At 39.5% G+C, this 22,267-nt stretch overlaps 1 protein-coding gene across 1 annotated transcript; it reads right to left on the bottom strand.

Annotated features, from left to right (window-relative positions):
* Window positions 1–9,730: 9,730 nt before the first annotated feature.
* LOC134629711 (arachidonate 12-lipoxygenase, 12R-type-like) lies at window positions 9,731–18,642 on the bottom strand. Its single transcript, XM_065471216.1, has 18 exons — window positions 18,614–18,642; window positions 18,442–18,545; window positions 18,036–18,202; window positions 17,778–17,921; window positions 15,820–15,864; window positions 15,225–15,429; window positions 14,999–15,080; window positions 14,612–14,734; window positions 14,416–14,519; window positions 13,935–14,101; window positions 13,667–13,810; window positions 12,990–13,193; window positions 12,741–12,827; window positions 12,458–12,627; window positions 11,439–11,560; window positions 10,765–10,865; window positions 10,083–10,253; window positions 9,731–9,910 (listed from the first exon to the last, which is right to left on the bottom strand). The coding sequence occupies exons 1-18, from the start codon at window positions 18,640–18,642 to the stop codon at window positions 9,731–9,733; spliced, it is 2,349 nt and encodes a 782-aa protein (XP_065327288.1).
* Window positions 18,643–22,267: the final 3,625 nt, after the last annotated feature.

The raw sequence follows: 22,267 nt of genomic DNA, 5'->3' as shown, positions 1-22,267 counted from the left end.
GCTGTTTTGATCAACTCAACAGGTGAAAAATAGCAGCTCTCTGCAGGTGGTCTGTGGACAGTCATGGCTAAGACAAAGGAACTCAGTGAGGACCTGCGGCTGTGCATTGTGGCTGCTCACAAGTGAGGAATGGGCTACAAGGCCATATCCAAATGTTTTCAAGTTCCAGTGGCTACAGTGCAAAGTATTATTAAAAAATACAAGATGTTCCGCACTGTGGAAAATCTCAGAGGACGTTGTCGGAAGCCAAAAGTGAAACCTGTGCTGGCCAGGAGGATAGTGAGAGAGGTGAAAAAGAATCCAAGGATCACCACCAAGGCCATTCTGGTGAATCTGGGCTCTGCTGGTGGCAATGTCTCAAGCCAGACAGTCCAACGGACACTGTTGGGTTCCACGGATGCAGACCAAAGAAAACGCCACTTCTCCAGGCACTCCTAAGGCATGCAAAAGCTCATTTGGCCTTTGCAAATGCTCATCTGGACAAAGATGAAGGTTTCTGGTCTTCAGTGTTATGGTCAGATGAAACAAAAATTGAATTATTTGGTCACAATGATGTTGGCATCATTGTGATCATTTGGCATAAAAATGGAGAAGCCTTCAACCCACAGAACACCATCCCCACTGTCAAACATGGTGGTGGGAACCTAATGCTTTGGGGGTGTTTTTTTAGCCAATGGACCATGGAACCTAATCACAGTAAACAGCACCATGAAAAAAGAGCAATACATTAAGATTCTCAACAACAACATCAGGCAGTCTGCAGAAAAACTTGGCCTTGGGAACCAGTGGACATTTTAGCACGACAATAACCCAAAACATACAGCAAACGTGGTGAAGAAATGGTTAGCAGACAACAACATTAACGTTTTGCAGTGGCCTAGCCAGAGTCCTGACTTGAATCCAATTGAGAATCTGTGGAGGGAGCTAAAGATCAGGGTGATGGCAAGAAGACCCTCCAACCTGAAAGATTTGGAGCTCATTGCTAAAGATGAATGGGCAAAAATGCCTGTGGAGACATGCAGAAAGCTGGTCTGCAATTATAGGAAGCGTTTGATTGCTGTAATAGCCAATAAAGGCTTTTTTCTATTGATTATTGAGAAGGGTATGAATAATTCTGGACATGATACTTTTTGCTAAAATATAAATAAAACCTGAGAAATATTTTTTTTCACAATGATGCCTCTTGTACATCGTCTTATTATCTTTTGGGAGACACCTGTGTCATTTCTGGTCAAAAAAGAGCTTGCTGGTTGAACAAAAGTAACTTTAAGTCAAAATTTGTCAGGGGTATGAATAATTATGGGCTTAACTGTATATACACACATATATACATATAGATATTGTGGGAAGTAAAGAAGAACAAATAATTTCTCACTGTAGGGTCAACTTGGTAAATTGGGCCATCAGTTAAAATGGGCCATCTTCGTTTTTGAGTATCTCTTTAAAAATTAACAGCCAATGACTCAGTACTCAGCATTCAGCATTTGATTTTACTGGTCCAAGATTGACGCTGGTCAGTCTTTTTGCCTCACAGCAAGGAGATCTTTCTGTGTGGAATTTCTATATTCTCCCCATGTCTGCATGGATTGTCTCCAGGTACTCCGGCTTACTTCCACAGTCCAAAGACACCCAAATAGTGGGGTTAGGTTAGGTATTTGGTGAGTGGTAAATTGGTAAATTGGTCATAGGTGTGAATGCTGTGCAATAGACTGGCAACCCATCCAGGGTAACCCCCCCCCCCCCTAGCTGAGATAGGCTCTAGCCTCTCTTTGTATTGGATAAGCGGAAGAAAATGGGTGGATGGTGTAAGATTGGTCAGGGAGGCGGGCCAATATCTCATTCTGAGACTGCTCCAGAAAACTTCACAGTGAAGGGTGCGACTTATCCAATCTCATTTGATAAATTAATATGTAGACGTAATGATTCATAACACTTGTCAAGATGGACTGTCTCAGATAAAATGCTGATAAATGCTTTTTCATGAAAAAGCATTTTTTTTCATTAGGGGCGCAAATTGTCTTAATGTGTCCGATGAAATGGGCTATAATTTCGGTTAAATTATGCCACCCTCTGAACTGAGCTTTAGAAGATATTCTGATGCTTCCTCTTATTAAAAAAAGATGTATAATATTTATAAATTCTATTATTGTATCCAATTCAATTTTATTTAATTTAAATATTGCCAAAAAACAAAAACAGTCGCCTGAAGACGAGTTATATTGAAAGGTAAAGACCTTGCAATAATACAGAGAAACTCCAACATTCAGACGACCCTCTACAAGCTGTTAGCTTTTCCACGTTCCCTTCTAAGTGCATTTGTATATGTTTATGCGTGTTTATGTCCCACACACACACACACACACACACACACACATGTCTGGTTTGCTATCCTCGTGGGGACATCCCATTGACATAATGCTTTCCCTAGCCCCTTACCCTAACCCTAACCATTAAAAATGAATGCCTAACCCTAACCCTTACCCTAAACCTAACCATAACCTAATTGTAACCCTGACAGTAAAACCGCATTTTGAGTGTGAAAATTGCTTTCAACCCCGAGGGGACCTGGATTTTGGTCCCCACGGTGCAGAAAGTCCCCACCAGGATAGTAAAAGTCAGATTTTGGTCCCCACCAGGATAGTACGAACCCGTACACACACACACGCACACACACACACACACACACGCACACACACACACACACACCACACACACACACACAATTTAATTTCAAGTAAAAGCAATAAAAAGAGGTTTTATTTCACCTCATAGTGATCATGGTGGATTTCATTCTTTTTAGTTTATCACTTACAAGCTATGAATTTGTGAAACATCCAAATCAGGCTTTAGACCAGTATGTCACAGCTTATACAGGCACAGTGTTGTTATTGTTTTGTTCTTTCTGTGCTTGTTATTGCACTGACATCCTTCAGAAGTACTCATGTAATGAAAATGCAATGCATTATAACTTACCCTTCTCCTGTTGGAGATGCTCCCTGCTGCTGTAACAATGCATCATATGAAATACATGAGGAATAAATAAAAACATGCAGAAGCCTGATAAACAATCCCCCTAAACATTCACACAATAATATTATGCTTATTTAAAAACACTGTTATTTTGTGGGAATTACCCCCCCCCCCTTTTTGACTTATTAAAGAAGGTTGTTTATTGTGCTTAGAGACTTTCCAAACATTTTTTTTTCCTGTGAATGTAAAGCAGTTCCTCTAGAGCAGCGTGTTGAACTTAGCTCAGCTCACCTCTGTGAGCACTAAGAATTTCTGATACAAGCTGTCCTTGTAAATGAGGAGAGAAATGAAGTTAACTGGCAACCCTGCATCAGAAGTAAGATTTTCTTCCATCTTATTTTCTTTATTCTTCTAAAACCAAGTTATTTGCTGTGTGTCTAGGAAATGTTCGCATAATAATAGTAGTACAGTTTTACGTTCTAAACCCTGTGCAGTCCATATGAGTGTAGCTCATGCTCCCACTAGAGGAAGCAAAAATGTAAAAACGAAAGGTAAGGTGGCTCCATCCTGGCCATGAACAGTGTCTGCAACAGCTCTGAACGAGTCAATGTCTCATGACTAAATTACCACTAAGTTATAAACAGACAAAATAACCAGTGATAGGATGAAGCATTAAATGGAAATAATCTCACCTAGACTAAATGATTTTTGGTCTGCTTTGGTTGATGTATTGCAGTTGTCACACCATATTTAGCCAAGCTGGTGATGAACCACCTGTTCCCTAGTTTCCTTTCCTGTCACAGTGTAAAAATGTTGTTATGGACATATAGGCCAATGGCATCAGTGATTTCTTCAGAGGCTTCATTTAAAAAAGATGTAAGATGTTTCTACCTAGTGCTTTTTCTAACTGCATTCACACTCCAATGGATGCATCGGAGAGCAACTTGGGGTTAGTATCTTGCACAAGGGTACTTGACATGCAGACTGGAGGAGCCAGGGATTGATATTTCTACCCATGTCCCACCACCTCTTCAGAGAGCAGTTTGCTCTATTTCCTCGATGTTGCTGACAACATTCCTAACAACTTTGGTTTTATGAGAATCAACAACAACGACAAAATAACCCGTTATTATGTGAGAGACTGAGAGTTACATTCTAGTCTGTTGTTTGAGGTTTTGTTTTGAATTTTAACCACTTGTCTAATTCACGTTTGGGGGTGGGGGTTGGAGCCTATCTCAACTGTCATAAGGTGAAAGGTGGGGTACACCGTGGATAGGCTGGCAGCCCATCATAGGGCTAACACAGAGAGACAGACAACCATTCACACCTACAGTGTGGCCAAATTAAGTGGTAAATGGACTGGTTCTTATATAGCACTTTTTTACTCTACTTGAGCACTCAAAGCACTTTATACAGCATGCCTCATTTGCCCATTCATATAAGCACTTTTTTTCTATGACTAAGTGGTCTTCTATCTAACATTTGCACACATTCAGAAGGCAATGAATGCATCAGAGAACAACGTGGGGTTCAGTATCTTGCTCAAGGATATTTTGGCATGCAGACTGAACAAGCAAGGGATCAAACCACCAACCTTCCAGTTAGTGGATGACCTACTCAACCTGCTCTTGAGCAGGAGGTTGGACAGTGGTTAGAATCAACCACTTAGCTGAACATAAATGTCAGCAGTGCTAACCACTGCACCAGCATCCCACACCATTTCTGGTTTTCAGTCATTATTTCCACTTTGTTTTGAAATACTCACCAATTGTCCCGTGCTTCTCGTGTTTAATGTTTTTGTGACCCATCCTATTTAGTTTCACTCATCATTCTCCTCTCTGTATTGCTCTGTTACACTTTGTGTTTGTAACTTTGTTTCTCACAGTTCTCATGCATTTCCGATGCCATGTGCCCAGGCTTACTCTGCCAGAGTCTTGTGATTTTAATAACTTCGCCTAAACATTGACTGCTTTTCTTCTACCAACGCATGACTTAAATAACATTCTTTGATTTTTTTTTTTTTTTACTCGTAAGTCATGAATTTCTGTTAGAAACTGCAGGTAGAAACTCTCTTCCGAATTACACTTTAATAAACCTCTAGAATTTTTGGCATTGAGGGTTTTAAAAAATTCAAAAGGCAGTATTGCACACAGGCTGACAGAGGCTCACTTGGCTGACTTATATTTGAATCATGATTTAAAAAATTTCCATGGGCCCACTCAACTCCATTTAAAGGAGTATTCAACATGAATTGCAGACCTAACTGACATTAAATGTTACCTAACATATAGCATTTATTTTCAAGACTTGGAAACTATAAACCTTCTTTGCTGGACAGTCATGCATGTAAGCTCTGGGTCTCAATTAAACTGAAATGCATAATTAGGTTTTCTAACACCAGTAGACTATTTTCACTAAGATTATCTATTGAAGAATGTTAAAATCCATACAAAACTCAATAAGCTCCATCATGTGACAGATGTAGTTGAATCTCATTAAATAGCAAACATCTCGACTTGTCCAAAATATTGCACATAGATTATTTTTTGCTGCCTGACTGAATATTAATTCAGAGGTTCAGATGATGGTGTGAAAAAGAAAAGTTTAAGTGAAAAAAAATTGAATTAAGCCATGAATGCTTTATAAACATATTATTTCCCTTCAGTAAATCTGAACTGGTCTGCACGAAACAAATAATGCATGTGTCGTATCATGTTAGCGGTCACGTCTAAATCTGGCTAAATTTGTAGGTCAGCGTGACCTCCCTGACCAGCCATTTATGAGGTTCGATTTTATTCAGTTTGTTATTTTGAGTGACTAAATAAATAAATGATGAATGTCACACAACCTTATCATTTGACAAAAGTTCTTTGTTTTCCTACTTGCTAAAAGGCATGGCAATTTCCATTTCTGAAGTATGAATCGATGTCATTACATGTACATGCTTACAAAAGTGCCTTGTATTATTATCTGCCACTGGCTCTTCGTCCCTACTTTACTTGCTACGATAATGATTATTATCTAAAATAAGTCTTTTCTGTTCATTTATATCTTGTTTTATTGTTATTTGGTGCTCCAGAATAGAAAAAAAGTTTGCTAAATAAACAATACACAATACACCATAATAGCTAAGTTCAAGTACACAAACCCGCTTGCTTGTCTGTAATATGAACAAGGTTATCACTGTGCTACACTGGAAAGTTCTGGATGTCTCCCTGCAGGGACTTCACTTTACCCTTAAAGGGAAACCACAAATTTTCAGGGAACAGTGGGGGAGGCTTTTTTTGTCAACCTCAATCAGCACCGGCTTTCCAGAGGAGATAAGGCAGGGCAAAATGTTGCATCCTACAAACAGACAGAGGAAGTGAGAGAGTCTCTGTGTGAACAGATCCACAGACTGTTGAAATTCCAGCACAGTTACAAATTGCAAATACTCTTCTGTTAGAATGAAGATGATTTCCTTCCCCCCAAAGTGGTGCTTCAGGTTTAGAGTTTGGCTTAATGCTGCACATACCACAACACGCAAGTGAACAGAGCAATTTTAGAGTCTTATTTAGCAAAAACAATAGAGTTGGTGTGACAGAAGAGGATGATGGGGATAGTGTGAGATGGAGGCAGATCAACCGCTCTGGACAGATCCTAAAAGGAGCAGCTGAAAGAAAGTCTCCCTCCAATTCATGTTAATGTCTGCTTCATTTACTGTGATGATAATTTTAGTTAAAACTGTTTAAGACTGAGACAAAGATAGACTCACTGATGAGAATGTATTCATATTAAGTTACTGTATAGATGATGCTTCAGGATGCATGATTTAATATCAGTGGTTGATATCAGTTATCATTAGGTTGCATACTATGAACAGAACTCAGATGTCATCTAATCATGTTACTAACAAAAGATGAACCAAAACCCAAATGACTGAATAAATAACTCAAATATAAAATATTTGACCTGAGTTGTGGAAACAGCTGGTCTGTCGTGTGGATGTCACACTTTGATTCTCCTAGGCGTGAAACAAACCTGCGTGCTTAAGTTGCAGTACCAGCAGGGGGCGATCATTTATTTAAAGCCAACAAGTCACTACTTACCAAGGTGTGGGCTATTCTACAAAGGGCTATTCTAAAGTATGAAGTACTTTCAAGGGTCCTTCTATGCCAGGTAAGATTAAGCTAGATGGTTGATATGTATTTACATATAAATGTATTAGTAATGTTTCCTTAAAGGTTTGCCCATGACTGTTTTCATGTTGGCTTTAAATAAATTATTGCTGTCTTCTGTTACTGCAAGGTATTGCAACTTAAGCATGTCTGTAAGTTCTCAGTCATCCAGGTCATGGTAGTCTAAGGAGCTTATGGTTTATGTTTCTTGAAGTAGTTTTCACCTTATATCCGAGAAGCTTCATCAAGTCAAAAGCCAAATGATGGAGAGACACAGGTAGGAATTAAAGTTTGTTTTAGAACTGAAGAATCAGAGGTGAAATGCCTTCAAGAAATTTAAAGAAGTCAATTTGCTTTCTTTCCAAGCTCCTTAGGTAAGTTAAGCAGCATATCCATATCACGTCTGGAGAGGCAAAGCGTGACATCCACATGATAGCCCAGCGGGTCTATTACATCCTTTTTCGTGATACTGGGTTGGGGTACAACTGCAAATACTCCTGTGCTGCGTCCCAGGTGAAGCAGAATGAATTTAATGTCTTTAAGGTATTGTTTTTAGCATAGCCTAGTTTGGGCTCTGCATAGACGCCTCAAAAACGTAACCTATTTCCAGTACATGCGTGGTGGTGATGCTCAGGGCAGAACAGTCCAACCTCAGACCGTGAATATACCAAATCCATCTGCGATGTTTCCACTTTGGATATTTTCAATATTCCTCTGTAAATAATAACAAGAACTTTACACACAAATTAGTATTCTTTTATGAGCCACAGAGTCATGTCTGATCTTTTTCTTTTTTTTTCCATATCAGGGTGGAGCTGTATCATAAACATGAGTTCTCTGTGAACTGCTGACTTGCACCATGTCAGTTCTGCTGAATAAAAATAAAGTGTTAGATAATCGATTATAGAAAGAACTTAATTTCGCAGTGAGTTAAGCAAAAGGAAATGAGAATTTTAGGATTAAAAATGTAGTTTAAAAGACTATTCAAAAATCATGATCCTAAGAAAAGGGTTTTGAAGCAAAAGGAACTGAATCATACGAAAAACACAAGAATTCAAGACTTTAGTAATGTTATTCTCCTTCAAACGCAGGGATTATGTAATTGGGTCCATTTGTTTGCATGTTTTTAAGGAATCTAGCATCCAGTTTTCAAGATCTTGTGTTCAAATTTTGTGTAATGGTCGATACGAATAACAGCTTGAGCTGCTTTAATTTTGGTGAAAACCAGGTCAAGGTCAAGGTCACACCAAATGTGAAATCAGTGACCCTGATTGTTAGCACCCAAGATCAACATATTGTAATATGTTGATGTAATCATATCATAATAAAAACAGGTTGAGGTCAGCATGTTGTAATGAAACATCATAAAAAGTTTTAGTGCACCCAGGGTATGTTACACTGTCTGAGTGCTCTTGTTTGGTATTTGAAATGTTGCGCGGGATATTTTATTGGCACATTTTGAGCAGCTTAGTCCCAGCTGTTTGAGTGTTGTTGCTGAATATGTCCATCCCATTATAACCACAGTGTATCCATGGCTGCTTCCATTAGGATAACGCACCTCAAAGCTCAAATAATTGCAAACTGATTTGAACGTAACAGCAAGTCCAGTGTACATAGATGGCTTCCAGAGTACCAGATCTCAATCTAATAGAGCACCTTTGGGATGTAGTGAAATGGGAGCTTTGGATCATGCATGCGTGACAAATCGGCAGGAACTGTGTGATGCTATCATGTTAGCATGAATCAAAATCTCTGAGGAATGTTTCCAGCACCTTGTTGAATCTATGCCAGAAATAACTGAGGCAGTAATGAAGGCAAACTTCTGTCCAACCCAGTAATAGTACACCACCACCACCAGTAGTAAGGTGTACCTAATAAAATGTAAGGTAAGTATATATTAAATCGATTCCTCACATTTTCGCCATTGAACTGATTTCAGAACAAAATACAAAGACCTATAAAGATCAGTTTTAAAGAAATATGCTACACATTCCAACAGCAAGTAAGAATAAGGGGTAATGGAGACCCATAGGTTTTAGGCAAGGTGGCCATTTTATTAATGCCTGTGAACGATGTGCGATTGCTCTCTCTATATGCCATACTTTGAAAATGCTTTGTATAGTGCAAAGTCCTGCTAATTTGCAGTAACCAAACTTGACAATTTACAGAATGATCTAAAAAATTAAAAAATTTCTACAGTGGAACATGAAAAGATAAAATTGTAAATTGTTATAGAAGCTCACCCAAACCCCCCCCAAAACAAACAAAGAAAAAAAAAGATAATAAAGGTGTTAAGACATAAAAAAGCAGAAAAACAACACTTTCCGTTTTTAATGTTTTAATGAAATCAAAGTGTCTTTAGATGTGGGAGTAGCACAGCATTTTTCATTCCTCATCAGAACTTAATGAAGATTGTTAGCTCGACTATCTGTCTGGGAGAAACCCCAGATCTGTCTCATTTGTGTTTATTTTTGTTTAATCTGTTAATTGAAGACCTCAAAATAGATTGTTAATTGAATAATTAAACAATGAACATATAAACTATGATTTTTTTTCCCCATCAATGAAACGGCATCATTTTTAGCAATTAACGGGCCTAATATTCAAATGGCCACGCTGTTTTCTATCACTGCTGGATCCATGCAGGTGTATGGGATTTCTAAGCGCTTGTTTCTGGCTTTGATGACTAAACTCAAATCTTCAAGCTCCATCTGGAAATCCTTTATCAGCTTGCGGGGAATCTCCTCAGTGAAATGGTCCTCCGGGTACTGGCCAAGAGGGACCTGATGAGAACAATGATACATTTAGCTTTTCTTCAACAACATTCAAATTTTTATCAAATTAGTTTCATTATTGTATTCATTTGTAGATTTTTTAAATGACATAGTAATGTACTTCACAAAAATTGACTGTAAACATAATTTCTGTCATTCTTAATGAATCTTTGCTGCTTACAAAGTCACTGGACTGCTTGCTGAGCAGCCACATGGTGGCCATGCCCTGAACTGTTACACTGACGTCAGGGAGGGTCGCCAACATCGTAGCCTCGCTTGTCGTCCCCTTTGTGGTCGGTGGTGGACGTTGCAGGGAGAGGGGAGTGTTGGGCATCCAGCCACCATAGTCATACTGCATTTAATCAATAAGTAAAGGATAACTGATTAATAAGAGCAATAATCAATGTGTTTTATTCCTTCTTTGTTTTTCAGTATTGTTGGTACTTTCTTGCTATTGCAGTCTCTTTGCATGAACATCAGTTTGAGATTATTTTATTGTAGGAGTAATCAAACAATTTTTGAACTTGTATTATATTTAGAAAAACTAACTACTTAATGTAACTTTGCTGTTTCTTGAAATAACACCATATTTTTGTCAAAAGTTTAAAATGAATATTTGCAAAACAAATGTAATTCCCCCAGAATCAGCTGTACGTAGTGTTTGCTGCTAATTGGCAACTGTTCACATAAGATTAGGATTATGCTTATAGAAATCATTATATTAATTAAGTATAAGCCCTTTAAAGCATTACAGCACTACAGAGCTGTTCAGTGCCAGTTAACGCTACAGTTCAGTTTAGAAATAACCTAGAATTTTCTGAACATGAAACACTTGAATAACTCCATGAATTACAGGGGCTCACCTGTCCATAGTTCACAGCTGCATGCTGGGCTGTGCAAGTGAAGATCACCATGGTGACAAACTTGACCAGCTCAGTCACACAAGTGAATCTCTGAGGAATTCCTGTTAATAGGAAAGAATTACTTAAAGGTGACCAAATGAAAGTTAGACTTATGCTTGCTTATAATACACCTATAGCATACAGCTGTGGTAAAAACAAAGTAAACCCAGTTTAATTCTTAAATTTAATGTATTAGAATATAATCCAAATAATCTGATTAGTATTCAAGGCAGTTGCAAATCCTCCCAGAATTGGATGTCCCAGCAAACTCACCCTAATGCAATGCTTAGAGAAACTGCAAAAAACCCCAAAGCCCCATCTAACACTCTGAAGGCCTCAACTAGCATATCATGACAGTTCAATTAAAAAAAACCCCACTGAACAAGTTTGGCTGCTTCTTTTAAACTGTGGAGCACGGTGGTGGAGAGGTGATGATTTGAGCTGGTTGTGCAGCCACAGGACCTGGGCACCTTACAGTCTCAGGTTGTATTTACCTACTAAGGATCATTATAATTTTTTATGCCTTTAGAATTGAAAGAGGGTGTATGTTTTTTTTTGTTTGTTTGTTTTTTTACCATGACTGTATATAGTGTGTATATAGTATATTAAGAATTGAGATATTCTTTGAAGCTTACCTGTTTCTGCCCGAGAAAGGAATCCATGTTCAAAAATATCCAAAATCCACTTCTGAAGTTCAGAGTCCTGCTCGACTTCGCTGTCAGTCTTGTAATAGTAGCTGAGAATTCTGTGCACAAACCTTTGAGAAATGGGAATAAACTGAGTAAAATATGTGTTTTATTATAGATGTTATGCACACATTAGGTAGATGAGACACTCTGTGTGTAAAGTGCTTAAAAAATATAAGGTGAAGCTGAAGACATGATTATGCCATAAATAAATCTTTTGTCTGTGTGTAAATTTAAATAGCACCAATGTGACCTTTTAGTGATGACACATTAGGTGATGATTATGTTTATTCTTGTGTGGACTGTGGATGGACTGAGGGATAGCATTGGCCTTTCAGCTGGTTGAGCTAAAAATGACTCTTAGACAAAACACACAACAAATTTCTTTAGTTTTCTTTCTGTTTTTTGTCAAGTTTGACCAATAAAACTAGTGTGAAGAGGCTTTGGTGCACTTTTTTTCATTTGCTTGTTCAATTAAAAAAAAAAAAATTAACAAGTTTTTCATTAATAAAAACTAAGAGCAAAACTACACTGAAAACAGACTTCACACGACAACAAAACCTAGTTATAAATTAAATTTAAAGAAACAAACAAACAAATAAAAAACATATATAAACCCTGAGCCAGTCTCTTCGGTCTATGTCGGCACAGGGAACTTTTTCAGAGGAAGTGAACGCTTTTCAAGAGTTCACTTCCTGGTTGAATAAAGGTTTTAAAAAAAAAAAGTTTAATAATAGTTTATTTTGATCATTAACCTCACATTTTGTGTGCCGCTACAGGGTGGTAGGAGTGAGGTTTGGTTGGTTATTTTTTGAGTTCAGAGTCACAGGCAGTTGTACTTTTCTGTTACCAGTGGCTGCTTTGTAAGTTATTAATTTTGGATTATTTCGATACTTTGACATGCAACATCAATAACATCATAACAGTTAGCAACATAAAGCTGAGAATAATCTGGAACACAATGATACCTGTGGATGATATCCCAAATCTTTAGTCCATCATCCCTGTAGTAGAAGTTTGGCACAGCCTCCAGGCCACGTTCAGCAATGTCATCTGGCATACAGAGGGAGCTGTAGGTCACTGAGGACACTGACCTCTGCAGGATAGTAAACATGCCCTCTCCACCCGATGCTGCAAACTAGAGAATGGGCAGCTCACGGTTAGAGACAAATGCTGTGCATAACACTGAAAATGAAACAATTCTTTAGTGTGCTGGTCATCGCATAAAATATTAATATTTTTACTGCTTACCTGAGTGAAACTGCCAGTCTCAGATATGAGAAGACTTCGAGCTAAGAGGTTGACATGCAGTGAGTAGCGTGTGTGAGGTTTGAGAAGCTGAGGGAAAGAGGAAACGACATTAGCAAGACGATCATTTAATATGTTGTTTGTACACTTTTTATAGAGTGATGAAATTCATAGGCGGTATTAATATGCCACCCGTTATGGACAAATGCTTTCCACACCATTGAAATGAATGGTATAGCAAACGTCAGTTACCTTGTACAGAGGATGCACCATGGGCACGTTGCGCAGCAGTGACACTGCAAAAACCTCAGCCAGCAAGTGCGTGCGCAGAAGGTGAACATTGAGCTGATGCTCATTGAAATCTGCACTTCTTACAAAAATCTTGGCGATCAACCAGTCGTACTCAGAATCAGTAGGAAGAAAGATTGGATTGTCATCTGATGGAGTCTGCTTCAGCTACAGAAGGACAGGGCGGAGTAGTCATTTGATACAGATGATCAAGTATACTCCTATAATCAAGTACTGATCAAGACTGATGAAATTTCAGTTACTGTTCTATGTTTGACAAGTTTATCTTTAAAGTTTGATATTCTGCTGTTCCCTTATGGGGAATTTCCACTGAATCCCTTCTAACAGAGAGCATTTCTTTGAACAGCTTTACATGAAGCTTTTAATTAGTTTTTACTGATGCTATCTCTCCCTGCTCTGTAAATATGTTGCATCTGTTGAATCTGTGTGAGTGTACTGTACAGAATGAACTGTGAAGGCTGTTTGTGATTTTGGCGTCATAAAAGAAACTGACTTGATTTATCTACGTGTCAGACTCTGCAACCTGGAAATCACTATGGGATGACTTTTTCCACAAGGATAAAGCTCGGGCAGAAGGAGAAAGGGTGTATTATTAAATTAAAGCTTACTGTCTGAATTACCTGAATAGCAATTGGCATTAGCTTATCATCAGGAGCTTTGTGGAGCAGGACAAGAGGAGCCATCAAGTACTGAATCTTCCCATTGATGGTGTTTGCTTTCACTCCATCCAGACGCTTGTAGTCACACAGGAATATGTTCCCTTTCTGTTTGAAAGTTCAGGATATTGTAGAAATCTGAATATAATATTTGCTGTAAAAGTGAATTTATTGAAAAGATCTAACTGATACAAGAAAAAATTCTTTCTCCTTTTTCACAAGAGACAGTCACCTTCATTTCATCTGCCAGGCTGCAACGGCCATGGGGAAAGACCATGTCATCAGTGACAAGAAAGTTACTGGGCAGGGCTGTACAAAGCTGAATCAACATGGGGTTGACACCATTTAGAAACTGGTAGCCAAAGAAAGCATCCTCTTTCCAGTGTTCCTGAACATATTCTGTGAAAAAGAAACATTTAAATTCAATTTCTGACTTCATGTCTTAAATGTTATATCAAATATAAAAAAAAGGTAAGACCTTTCCGTAAATGTGTTGATACACATTCTTTACATTTTTAAACACTTATCATTAATGTAAAATAGAGCTTCACATTCTTCCAAGATCAGATTTAAAAAAACAACAACAAATGAAAACATACTGTCATTAGTCGTTATGCTAGCAGCTTATTATAGGAATAATTTTAGAGTAACAGCTAAGTACATATTATTGTTCATGCTGTATAAGGACTCCATTATGCTATGATGTTAATTACCTGATATTTCATTCTTTTTGCAGCAAAACACTCGATCGATGCTGTCAATATTATCCCACTTCTCCTGACAGTTATCCAGTCCCTTCAGCTTCAGCTCAGTCAGTCTGAAACAGAAGAGCACATTTATTTAACTTCATTATGATACTTAATATACTTTTGATAAGTAAAGAGAAAAATATGTATAACAGAACTTCACCCCATGTAAGCAGTGTAGAAAAACTCTGAATTTTTGGTGAAGGAGAACTGAACCTCATACGGGAGTGACGATATGTTTTCTGCCTTCATGGAGTGAGGTATTTTCTCTGCATATGCATCCCAGCTGATGAAACAAAGAAACAGCAGAGTGATGAGGACGTTAATTACAGTAAGACATGATATACTTTTTCTCTGCAACATATGTAATAGTTTAATTTCTTTTAATTAATCCCAGCAGACAAAGAATATGCTGTCATGCTTAATTTTAAGCTTAAATATATTTAAGCTTTAGGCTTAGTTTTAGGATATTCAGCTATAACTGGAGAGGATTTGCGTTCCAGTTTCAGGAGCTGTAAAGCTAAAACGTGTATAAGCTCTGAATTCTCACCGATAGTCTTCCTCTCGCTGCTGAATCTCCTGCTGCCGACTGTACCTGCCAAGATGATGGTTGTCTTCAAAGACTCTCAGAGCTAAATAAGAAAAAAATGGTTTCAAATTCTTCCTGTAAATATGGTATATTGGGAAATTGCTTTAGACTCGTTACAGACTTTGTGTTACATCTTCTGTGGTCTGTAACCAGTAACAAGATTTAAGATGAGCACAGTTTCCCAAACCTTTTCCATTTCTGAAGCGGTGCACCTTGCTATCAGCGATCCAGCGGTAGATGGGAAAGTTGTAGATGTCTCCTTCAGGGGATTTCACTTCCACCTTGGCACAAAACCAACTGTCCTCCGGGAACAGTGGGAGAGACTGTTTGTCTAACTCTATCTGCACAAGATTTCCAAGGGAAGTGGAGCAGGACACCTTAAACTTTGATACCTAAAGAAATGACATAGCAGTTTGCTGTTGCTGTAAGTCACAGTTAGTGTTCCCCTTACTTCCCCCCCCCCAAATAAGTAGGTAAATAAGTAAAGTTTATTTATATAGTGCTTTTATCAGACATAACAGTCACAAAGTGCTAGACAACAATTAAGACACCATGCTAAAAAAACACAGATAAAAAAAAAACAGCGAGCCTAGGGGCCGCAGACTGAAAAGCTCTGTCCCCCCATAGTCTTGATACTTGTACGGGAGTCAACAGCACTGTGTGTAACAGGAAGTTGTGGCAAATAGTGTGGATGATTTTGAAAAAAGAATTTCATGTGTATATAATGTCATATAGGAAACCTGAGAAACATTTAATCATGGAGGTGCATATTTCAGACTTACTGCTCCTCTGATGAAGGATGAAGCCGCTTTCAAGCCCATGAGCCACTTGTAAACATTTACAATTGTGGCACCACAATAAAAAAGGCAATGGGAAAAGAAATTTAAGAGATTATGTCAAACTTCTTTTTTTTTTTTTTACCCATAATTTCTGACTGAAATCCAGTGAAAAGATCTCTTACCTTTACCAATGACAAGAAGAAGTTCTTCAGAATAACTGCTCTGTATCGCCTCCACAACTTCTCTTTTTATTTAATTAGGCGAGGGGGGCGTGTCCAGTCAGCTGCATCAGCCAGGTCTTGTGATAAAATGCTGGACATATATGAACAATTACTAAACCTGAGAAAACACAGGAAGCTGAGATAATAATGAAGTCTGAAGTAAGCACTACTTTATTCATGATGCATCAGCTCTGTTACAGTGAAATGTAGAACCATCAAAGCCAGCATAATTTGGGAGTATTTGCTTCAACCACAAACATATCCACCTTAACAGTTTTGAAGTCATAAATACTTCTACCATGATAAAATGCTAAATACATAGTACTGTGCAAGAGTGTCAACCCTTCAGTTCTTTATATTTTGCTAATGAAATGGGTAATGTGTGCAGTAATTTATTTAAACAAAAACATACATGGACATACAGTACATAAGGCAAAAACAGAGTTTGTACAAGTCCAATAAGCTTGAACATCAACATTTGGTATGACCAGCCTGAACTCTTTTAGTCAAGCTTTCAGGAATAGTTTTCCAGGCCTTTTGAAGGACATTAAAAGCTCTTCTTTGGCTGTTGGCTGCCTTTTCTTCAGTTCTCTGTCACAATGATCCCATACTGCTTCAGTAACGTTGAGAGTTGGGCTCTGGGGAAGCCAATCCATGGCTGGTGCTGTTTTATTGTGTTTTTCTGTCCAGGTATGATTTTACTGCACTGGCAGTGTCTTTGGGATCATTGTCACTCTAAAAAAAAATAAGCTGCTGCCAGTCAGATGCCTCAAAAAGTTGATTCTGTTCACCTGGACATAGCACTAGCACCACTGAAAAACAATGGGCTGTTAGGTCAGCTTCTTGGTCATTAATATGCAAATTGTCGTGACCATTGTTCAACAACCACTGATCAAAGACTATTGATCTATGATGATTAATCAATGGCCATAAGTACCATTCACAGAAGTTGGGGAATAGCTGCAATCAGAGCATTGTAATGGTAAAAGATGTTTTCTTAGGCCCCCCTTCAATTCAGAGATCGGTCTTTCTCTTTTCACATGTACATCCTCATCATTGAAAGCATGGCCACTGACCTCTAGATTTAAATAGACTGCGGTGTCCTGGCCTGACAAGTTAGCTCTTCTGTGTTGTGCTATCTGCTTAGACAGAGGTTATTTGGTTTCCCCGATCGATAAATCAGACTTAACAGCATACACTATATTACTCTGTTTGTGCCGTGGGACCCTATCCTTGGGGTGAACCAAGTTTTGAGCAGTGTGCTTATGGGGAATTTCCACTGAATCAATTCTAACAGAGAGCATTTCTTCTGAACAGCTTTACATGTTGCTTTTAATTAGTTTTTACTGATGCTATCTCTCCCTGCTCAGTAAATATATTGCATATTTTGCATGTCTTTCTGTACTGAAAGAGGGATCTTTTTTGGCAAACTGTACAGAATGAACTCTGATGGCTGTTTGTGATTTTGACGTCATAAATGAAACCGACTTGATTTATGTACGTGTCAGACTCTTGGATACTGCTATGGGATGAACTTTTTTCACAAGGCTAAGGCTCAGCAAAAACACTTCACAGCTGGTGTTCAGATATGGTACTAGCTATGGTTGCAAATAGAATATCCTTTTATTTTGATTTTACAATGACGTTGTACATGAACAATTGCTTTACACATTAACAGGTGTGCTATCTCTACTGATAAGTTGATAAATACACAAACTTTAACCTTACTGTCTGAATTACCTGAATGGCAATCGGCATTAGCTTATCATCAGGAGCTTTGTGGAGCAGGACAAGAGGAACCATCAAGTACTGCTTCTTCCCATTGATGGTGTTTGCTTTCACTCCATCCAGACGCTTGTAGGTACACAGGAATATGTTCCCTTTCTGTTTGAAAGTTCAGGATATTGCAACAGTGTGGATATAACATTTAGTCAGTGACTGTACAAGTACAATTATTTGACAAAAAATCAATTTATTATAAAGAATTCAGATGATCACCTTCATTTCATCTGCCAGGCTGTAACGGCCATGGGGAAAGACCATGTCATCAGTAACAGGGAAGTTACTGGGCAGGGCTGTACAAAGCTGAATCAACATGGGGTTGACACCATTTAGAAACTGGTAGCCAAAGAAAGCATCCTCTTTCCAGTGTTCATGAACATATTCTGTGGAAAAGAAACATTTGACTTATTATTTTTGAAACTGTGGGCTACTAAACTCTGCTCAATTTCTGAATTAATGTCAGAAGTTCAGGGTCTGATTACGTGAAATGTAAAAGAAAAGTCAGATTTCTCTGGTAAGAATATATATGGTTTACAGAACAGGCTGTCCAATATTCAGCTCATTATTGCATAGAGTGCATACTGTATAAGGACTCCATTATGCTATGATATTAGTACAGTACCTGATATTTCAGTCTTTTTGCAGCAAAACACTCGATTGATGCTGTCAATATTATCCCACTTCTTCTTACAGTTATCCAGTCCCTTCAGCTTCAGCTCAGTCAGTCTGAAACAGAAGAGCCCATTAACAGCAATGCTCAGTGGCTAGTGGATCTGAGGGCAGACCATAGCAACCTCCCTGAACAGGGTCCAGTAACCATCATGGTTGCAGACATCCAAGCAAGGGTCTCTAGTATGAAGAGTTGGACAGCACCAGGCCCTGAAATGGTTCACGTCTACTGGCTGAAGAAGCTGACTGCACTCCACGAGCGTCTGGCAGCACAAATGAACCAGCTGCTAGTTGACGAGAGACACCCGGAATGGCTAACCGAAGGCCGGACGGTCCTCATCCTCAAGGACCCCAAGAAAGGACCGGCCCCATCCAACTACCGACCAATAACCTGCCTCAGTACTACATGGAAGCTCCTGTCAGGCATCATATCGGCTAAGATGAACAGGCACATGGGTCAATACATGAGCGGGGCACAGAAAGGGATTGGCAAGAATACCAGAGGCGCAAAACACCAGCTACTGGTAGACAGGACAGTCAGCCGAGACTGCAAGACCAGACGGACCAACCTGTGCACTGCCTGGATTGATTACAAGAAGGCCTATGACTCAATGCCCCACAGCTGGATACTGGAATGCCTAGAATTGTACAAGATCAACAGGACCCTAAGAGCCTTCATCAGGAACTCAATGGGGATGTGGCGTACAACACTAGAGGCCAACTCCAAGCCCATAGCACAAGTCATCATCAAGTGCGGGATCTAACAAGGAGATGCTCTGTCCCCACTGCTGTTCTGCATAGGCCTGAACCCCCTCAGTGAGATCATTAACAAGACTGGCTACGGATACCGACTACGAAACGGAGCGGTTGTCAGCCACCTCCTGTACATGGATGACAACAAGCTGTATGCCAAGAGTGAACGAGACATCGATTCACTGATCCACACTACCAGGCTATACAGCAATGACATTGGAATGTTGTTCGGACTGGAGAAGTGTAGTCGGATGGTAACAAAGAGAGGGAAGGTAGTCAGAACTGAGGGGATTGAACTACCAGAAGGCAACATTGCAGACATAGAGGACAGTTACAAGCAGGGGTGGGTTTTTATAATCGATTTATCGAATAAAATCGATTCTGGCTTGGATAACGTGAAATCGATTCATTAAAATCCTGAATCGATTTTTTAATATAAATTTATTTTGCCCGAAATGCCAGAATCTCTGGTGAATTCTCACAAAATTTCAACAACCACCAAACAGCTAAGACAGTAAATGAGAGCAGGTACACGGATTCTGCACAAAGACTTAAACACACAGCGCGACCCGCGGATCAGAATCAGTGAGATGTCGCCTTTCTCACGGTCGGGGCTGAAAGCCGACAGCTCGCTGATTCTGAACTGTCGGCGGGTCCGTGCTTTGTGTTTACGCCCTTTTTACGCTGATTCTAAAGCTGTTAGTTTTATCTCTCTCCAAACAATATTGACCGAACCAGCGGCAAAGATCCAAACTATGCTTCACATAAACATCGTCATGAATTCACTCTGACTTTTACTGTTTTGCTGCCACCACACACCGCACAGCTCTCTCTCTCTCTCTCTTGCTCTCTCTCTCAAGTCTACCGTTGTTTACAGCGCTGTCGGCCGCTGTTTTTTTTCCCTTTTACATTCTTCAGAAAAGAAAACCTCATTTCTGCTGTTCAATACTGAACCAATTTAAACTTTTTAAAATTATGCAAAATGCAAAACGCTTAGCCGTGTCTCTAATAAAACCGCTGTAACGTCAGAGGTAACGTTCATATGTTGATTAATGGTTTTCTTTCGTTTTTGATGTACTGCAGAATATTTTTTTATAAAATCCCAGGCTAGGAAAATCACCTTCATGTTTTTCTGTGTTTTATCTTCAGCTACTTTGACACAAAGGCATCTGCTGTGACGCTCACACCTTTGATAAAGTTTTGCGTGTGTCATCTTCCTTTTTATTGATAAAAAAATATGTAAATGTACTGATCTGAATTATAATATTTCTGACTGTCAAAATTTCCCAGATTCAAATCGAATTGAATCGAATCGAATTAAATCGAATCGTGGATCGAATCGATTCGGGACCTTGTGAATCGGAATTGAATCGATTCTAGAAATCAGTGACGATACCCAGCCCTAGTTACAAGTACCTGGCGATCCCGCAGGCAAATGGGAACCATGAAGAGGCCGCTAGGAAAGCTGCAACCACCAAGTACCTGCAGAGGGTACTGGTGAGTGTCAGCACCACAGTCCAGGATGAGACAAGAAACATCCACGAATACATCACGAAGATGGCCCCAACTGACAGCGTGCTCAGTGAATACCTCAGGCAGCAGAAACCCAAGAAAGAGGAGGAAGGCGAGGAACCATCATGGAAGGACAGGCCCCTGCACGGTATGTACCACCGGCAGATAGAGGAGGTGGCTGATATCCAGAAATCCTACCAGTGGCTGGACAAAGCTGGACTGAAAGACAGCACGGAGGCACTAATCATGGCAGCACAGGAACAAGCACTGAGCACAAGATCCATAGAGGCTGGGGTCTATCACACCAGGCAAGACCCCAGGTGCAGGCTGTGTAAAGATGCCCCAGAGACAATCCAGCACATAACAGCAGGGTGCAAGATGCTAGCAGGCAGGGCATACATGGAGCGCCATAACCAAGTGGCCGGCATAGTATACAGAAACATCTGTGCCGAGTATGGCCTGGAAGTTCCGAGGTCAAAGTGGGAGATGCCCCCAAGGGTGATGGAGAATGACCGAGCTAAGATCCTGTGGGACTTCCAGATACAGACGGACAAAATGGTGGTGGCTAGCCAACCGGACATAGTGGTGGTAGACAAACAGAAGAAGACGGCTGTAGTGATCGATGTAGCGGTTCCGAATGACAGCAACATCAGAAAGAAGGAACACGAGAAGCTGGAGAAATACCAAGGGCTCAGAGAAGAGCTCGAGAGGATGTGGAGGGTGAAGGTAACGGTGGTCCCCGTGGTAATCGGAGCACTAGGTGCGGTGACTCCCAAGCTAGGCGAGTGGCTCCAGCAGATCCCGGGAACAACATCGGAGATCTCTGTCCAGAAGAGCGCAGTCCTGGGAACAGCTAAGATACTGCGCAGGACCCTCAAGCTCCCAGCTTGGGTCCTTCAAGGACCCAAGCTTGAAGGATAAACCGCCCGCAGGGGCGAGATGGGTGTTTTTTTTTTATATATGTATATATATATTAGGGGTGCAACGATACACAAAATTCACGGTTCGGTTCGGTTCGGTTCGATACTTTGGTGTCACGGTTCGATATTTTTTCGATACAAAAAAATGTTCATGCCTTTTTAATTTGTCATTTATTAAAATTATAAATATATATTTTAACTCAAAAGTACAGTTTTTAAATTTAATGTTGTTGAAACGACAAAGTAATAAAAAAATAAATATCTGATGGAGAAATCCCTCATCTTTGGAAAAGAGAGTTTATTACAGAGAAATGGCTCTTTCCAAAATAAAAGCTATACTATACGCTTCTTCTGGGGTACACTCTCAGCAGCATATTAAACATATCAGGTCCCCATAATACGGTGGCTGGGAAGTGCAAAGCGCAACAAATTAAAAAACCGCAACAAATTAAAAAACCGCAACAAATTAAAAATCCGCAACAAATTAAAAATCCACAACAAATTAAAAATCCTTGACAGAAAGGGATTGTCTGAAATACCGGAAGTGACACAGGGGGCGTGGCCAGGATTTTTGGTTGAGGCGCCATGTTTCTG

Source organism: Pelmatolapia mariae, linkage group LG6, assembly GCF_036321145.2.
Source record: "Pelmatolapia mariae isolate MD_Pm_ZW linkage group LG6, Pm_UMD_F_2, whole genome shotgun sequence".
Lineage (NCBI taxonomy): Eukaryota > Metazoa > Chordata > Actinopteri > Cichliformes > Cichlidae > Pelmatolapia > Pelmatolapia mariae.
Note: the sequence above shows the minus strand (reverse complement) of the source record. Positions and strands in the feature narration are given on the sequence as shown.

Coding starts and splice junctions, on each gene's coding strand:
- LOC134629711 (XM_065471216.1), bottom strand. CDS start 18,642: ATGATGGTTACTGGACCCTGTTCAGGGAG. Junction 14,735..14,998: donor CAGCGAGAGGAAGACTATCG/GTGAGAATTCAG, acceptor TTGTTTCATCAG/CTGGGATGCATATGCAGAGA. Junction 12,628..12,740: donor AGACTGGCAGTTTCACTCAG/GTAAGCAGTAAA, acceptor CCCATTCTCTAG/TTTGCAGCATCGGGTGGAGA.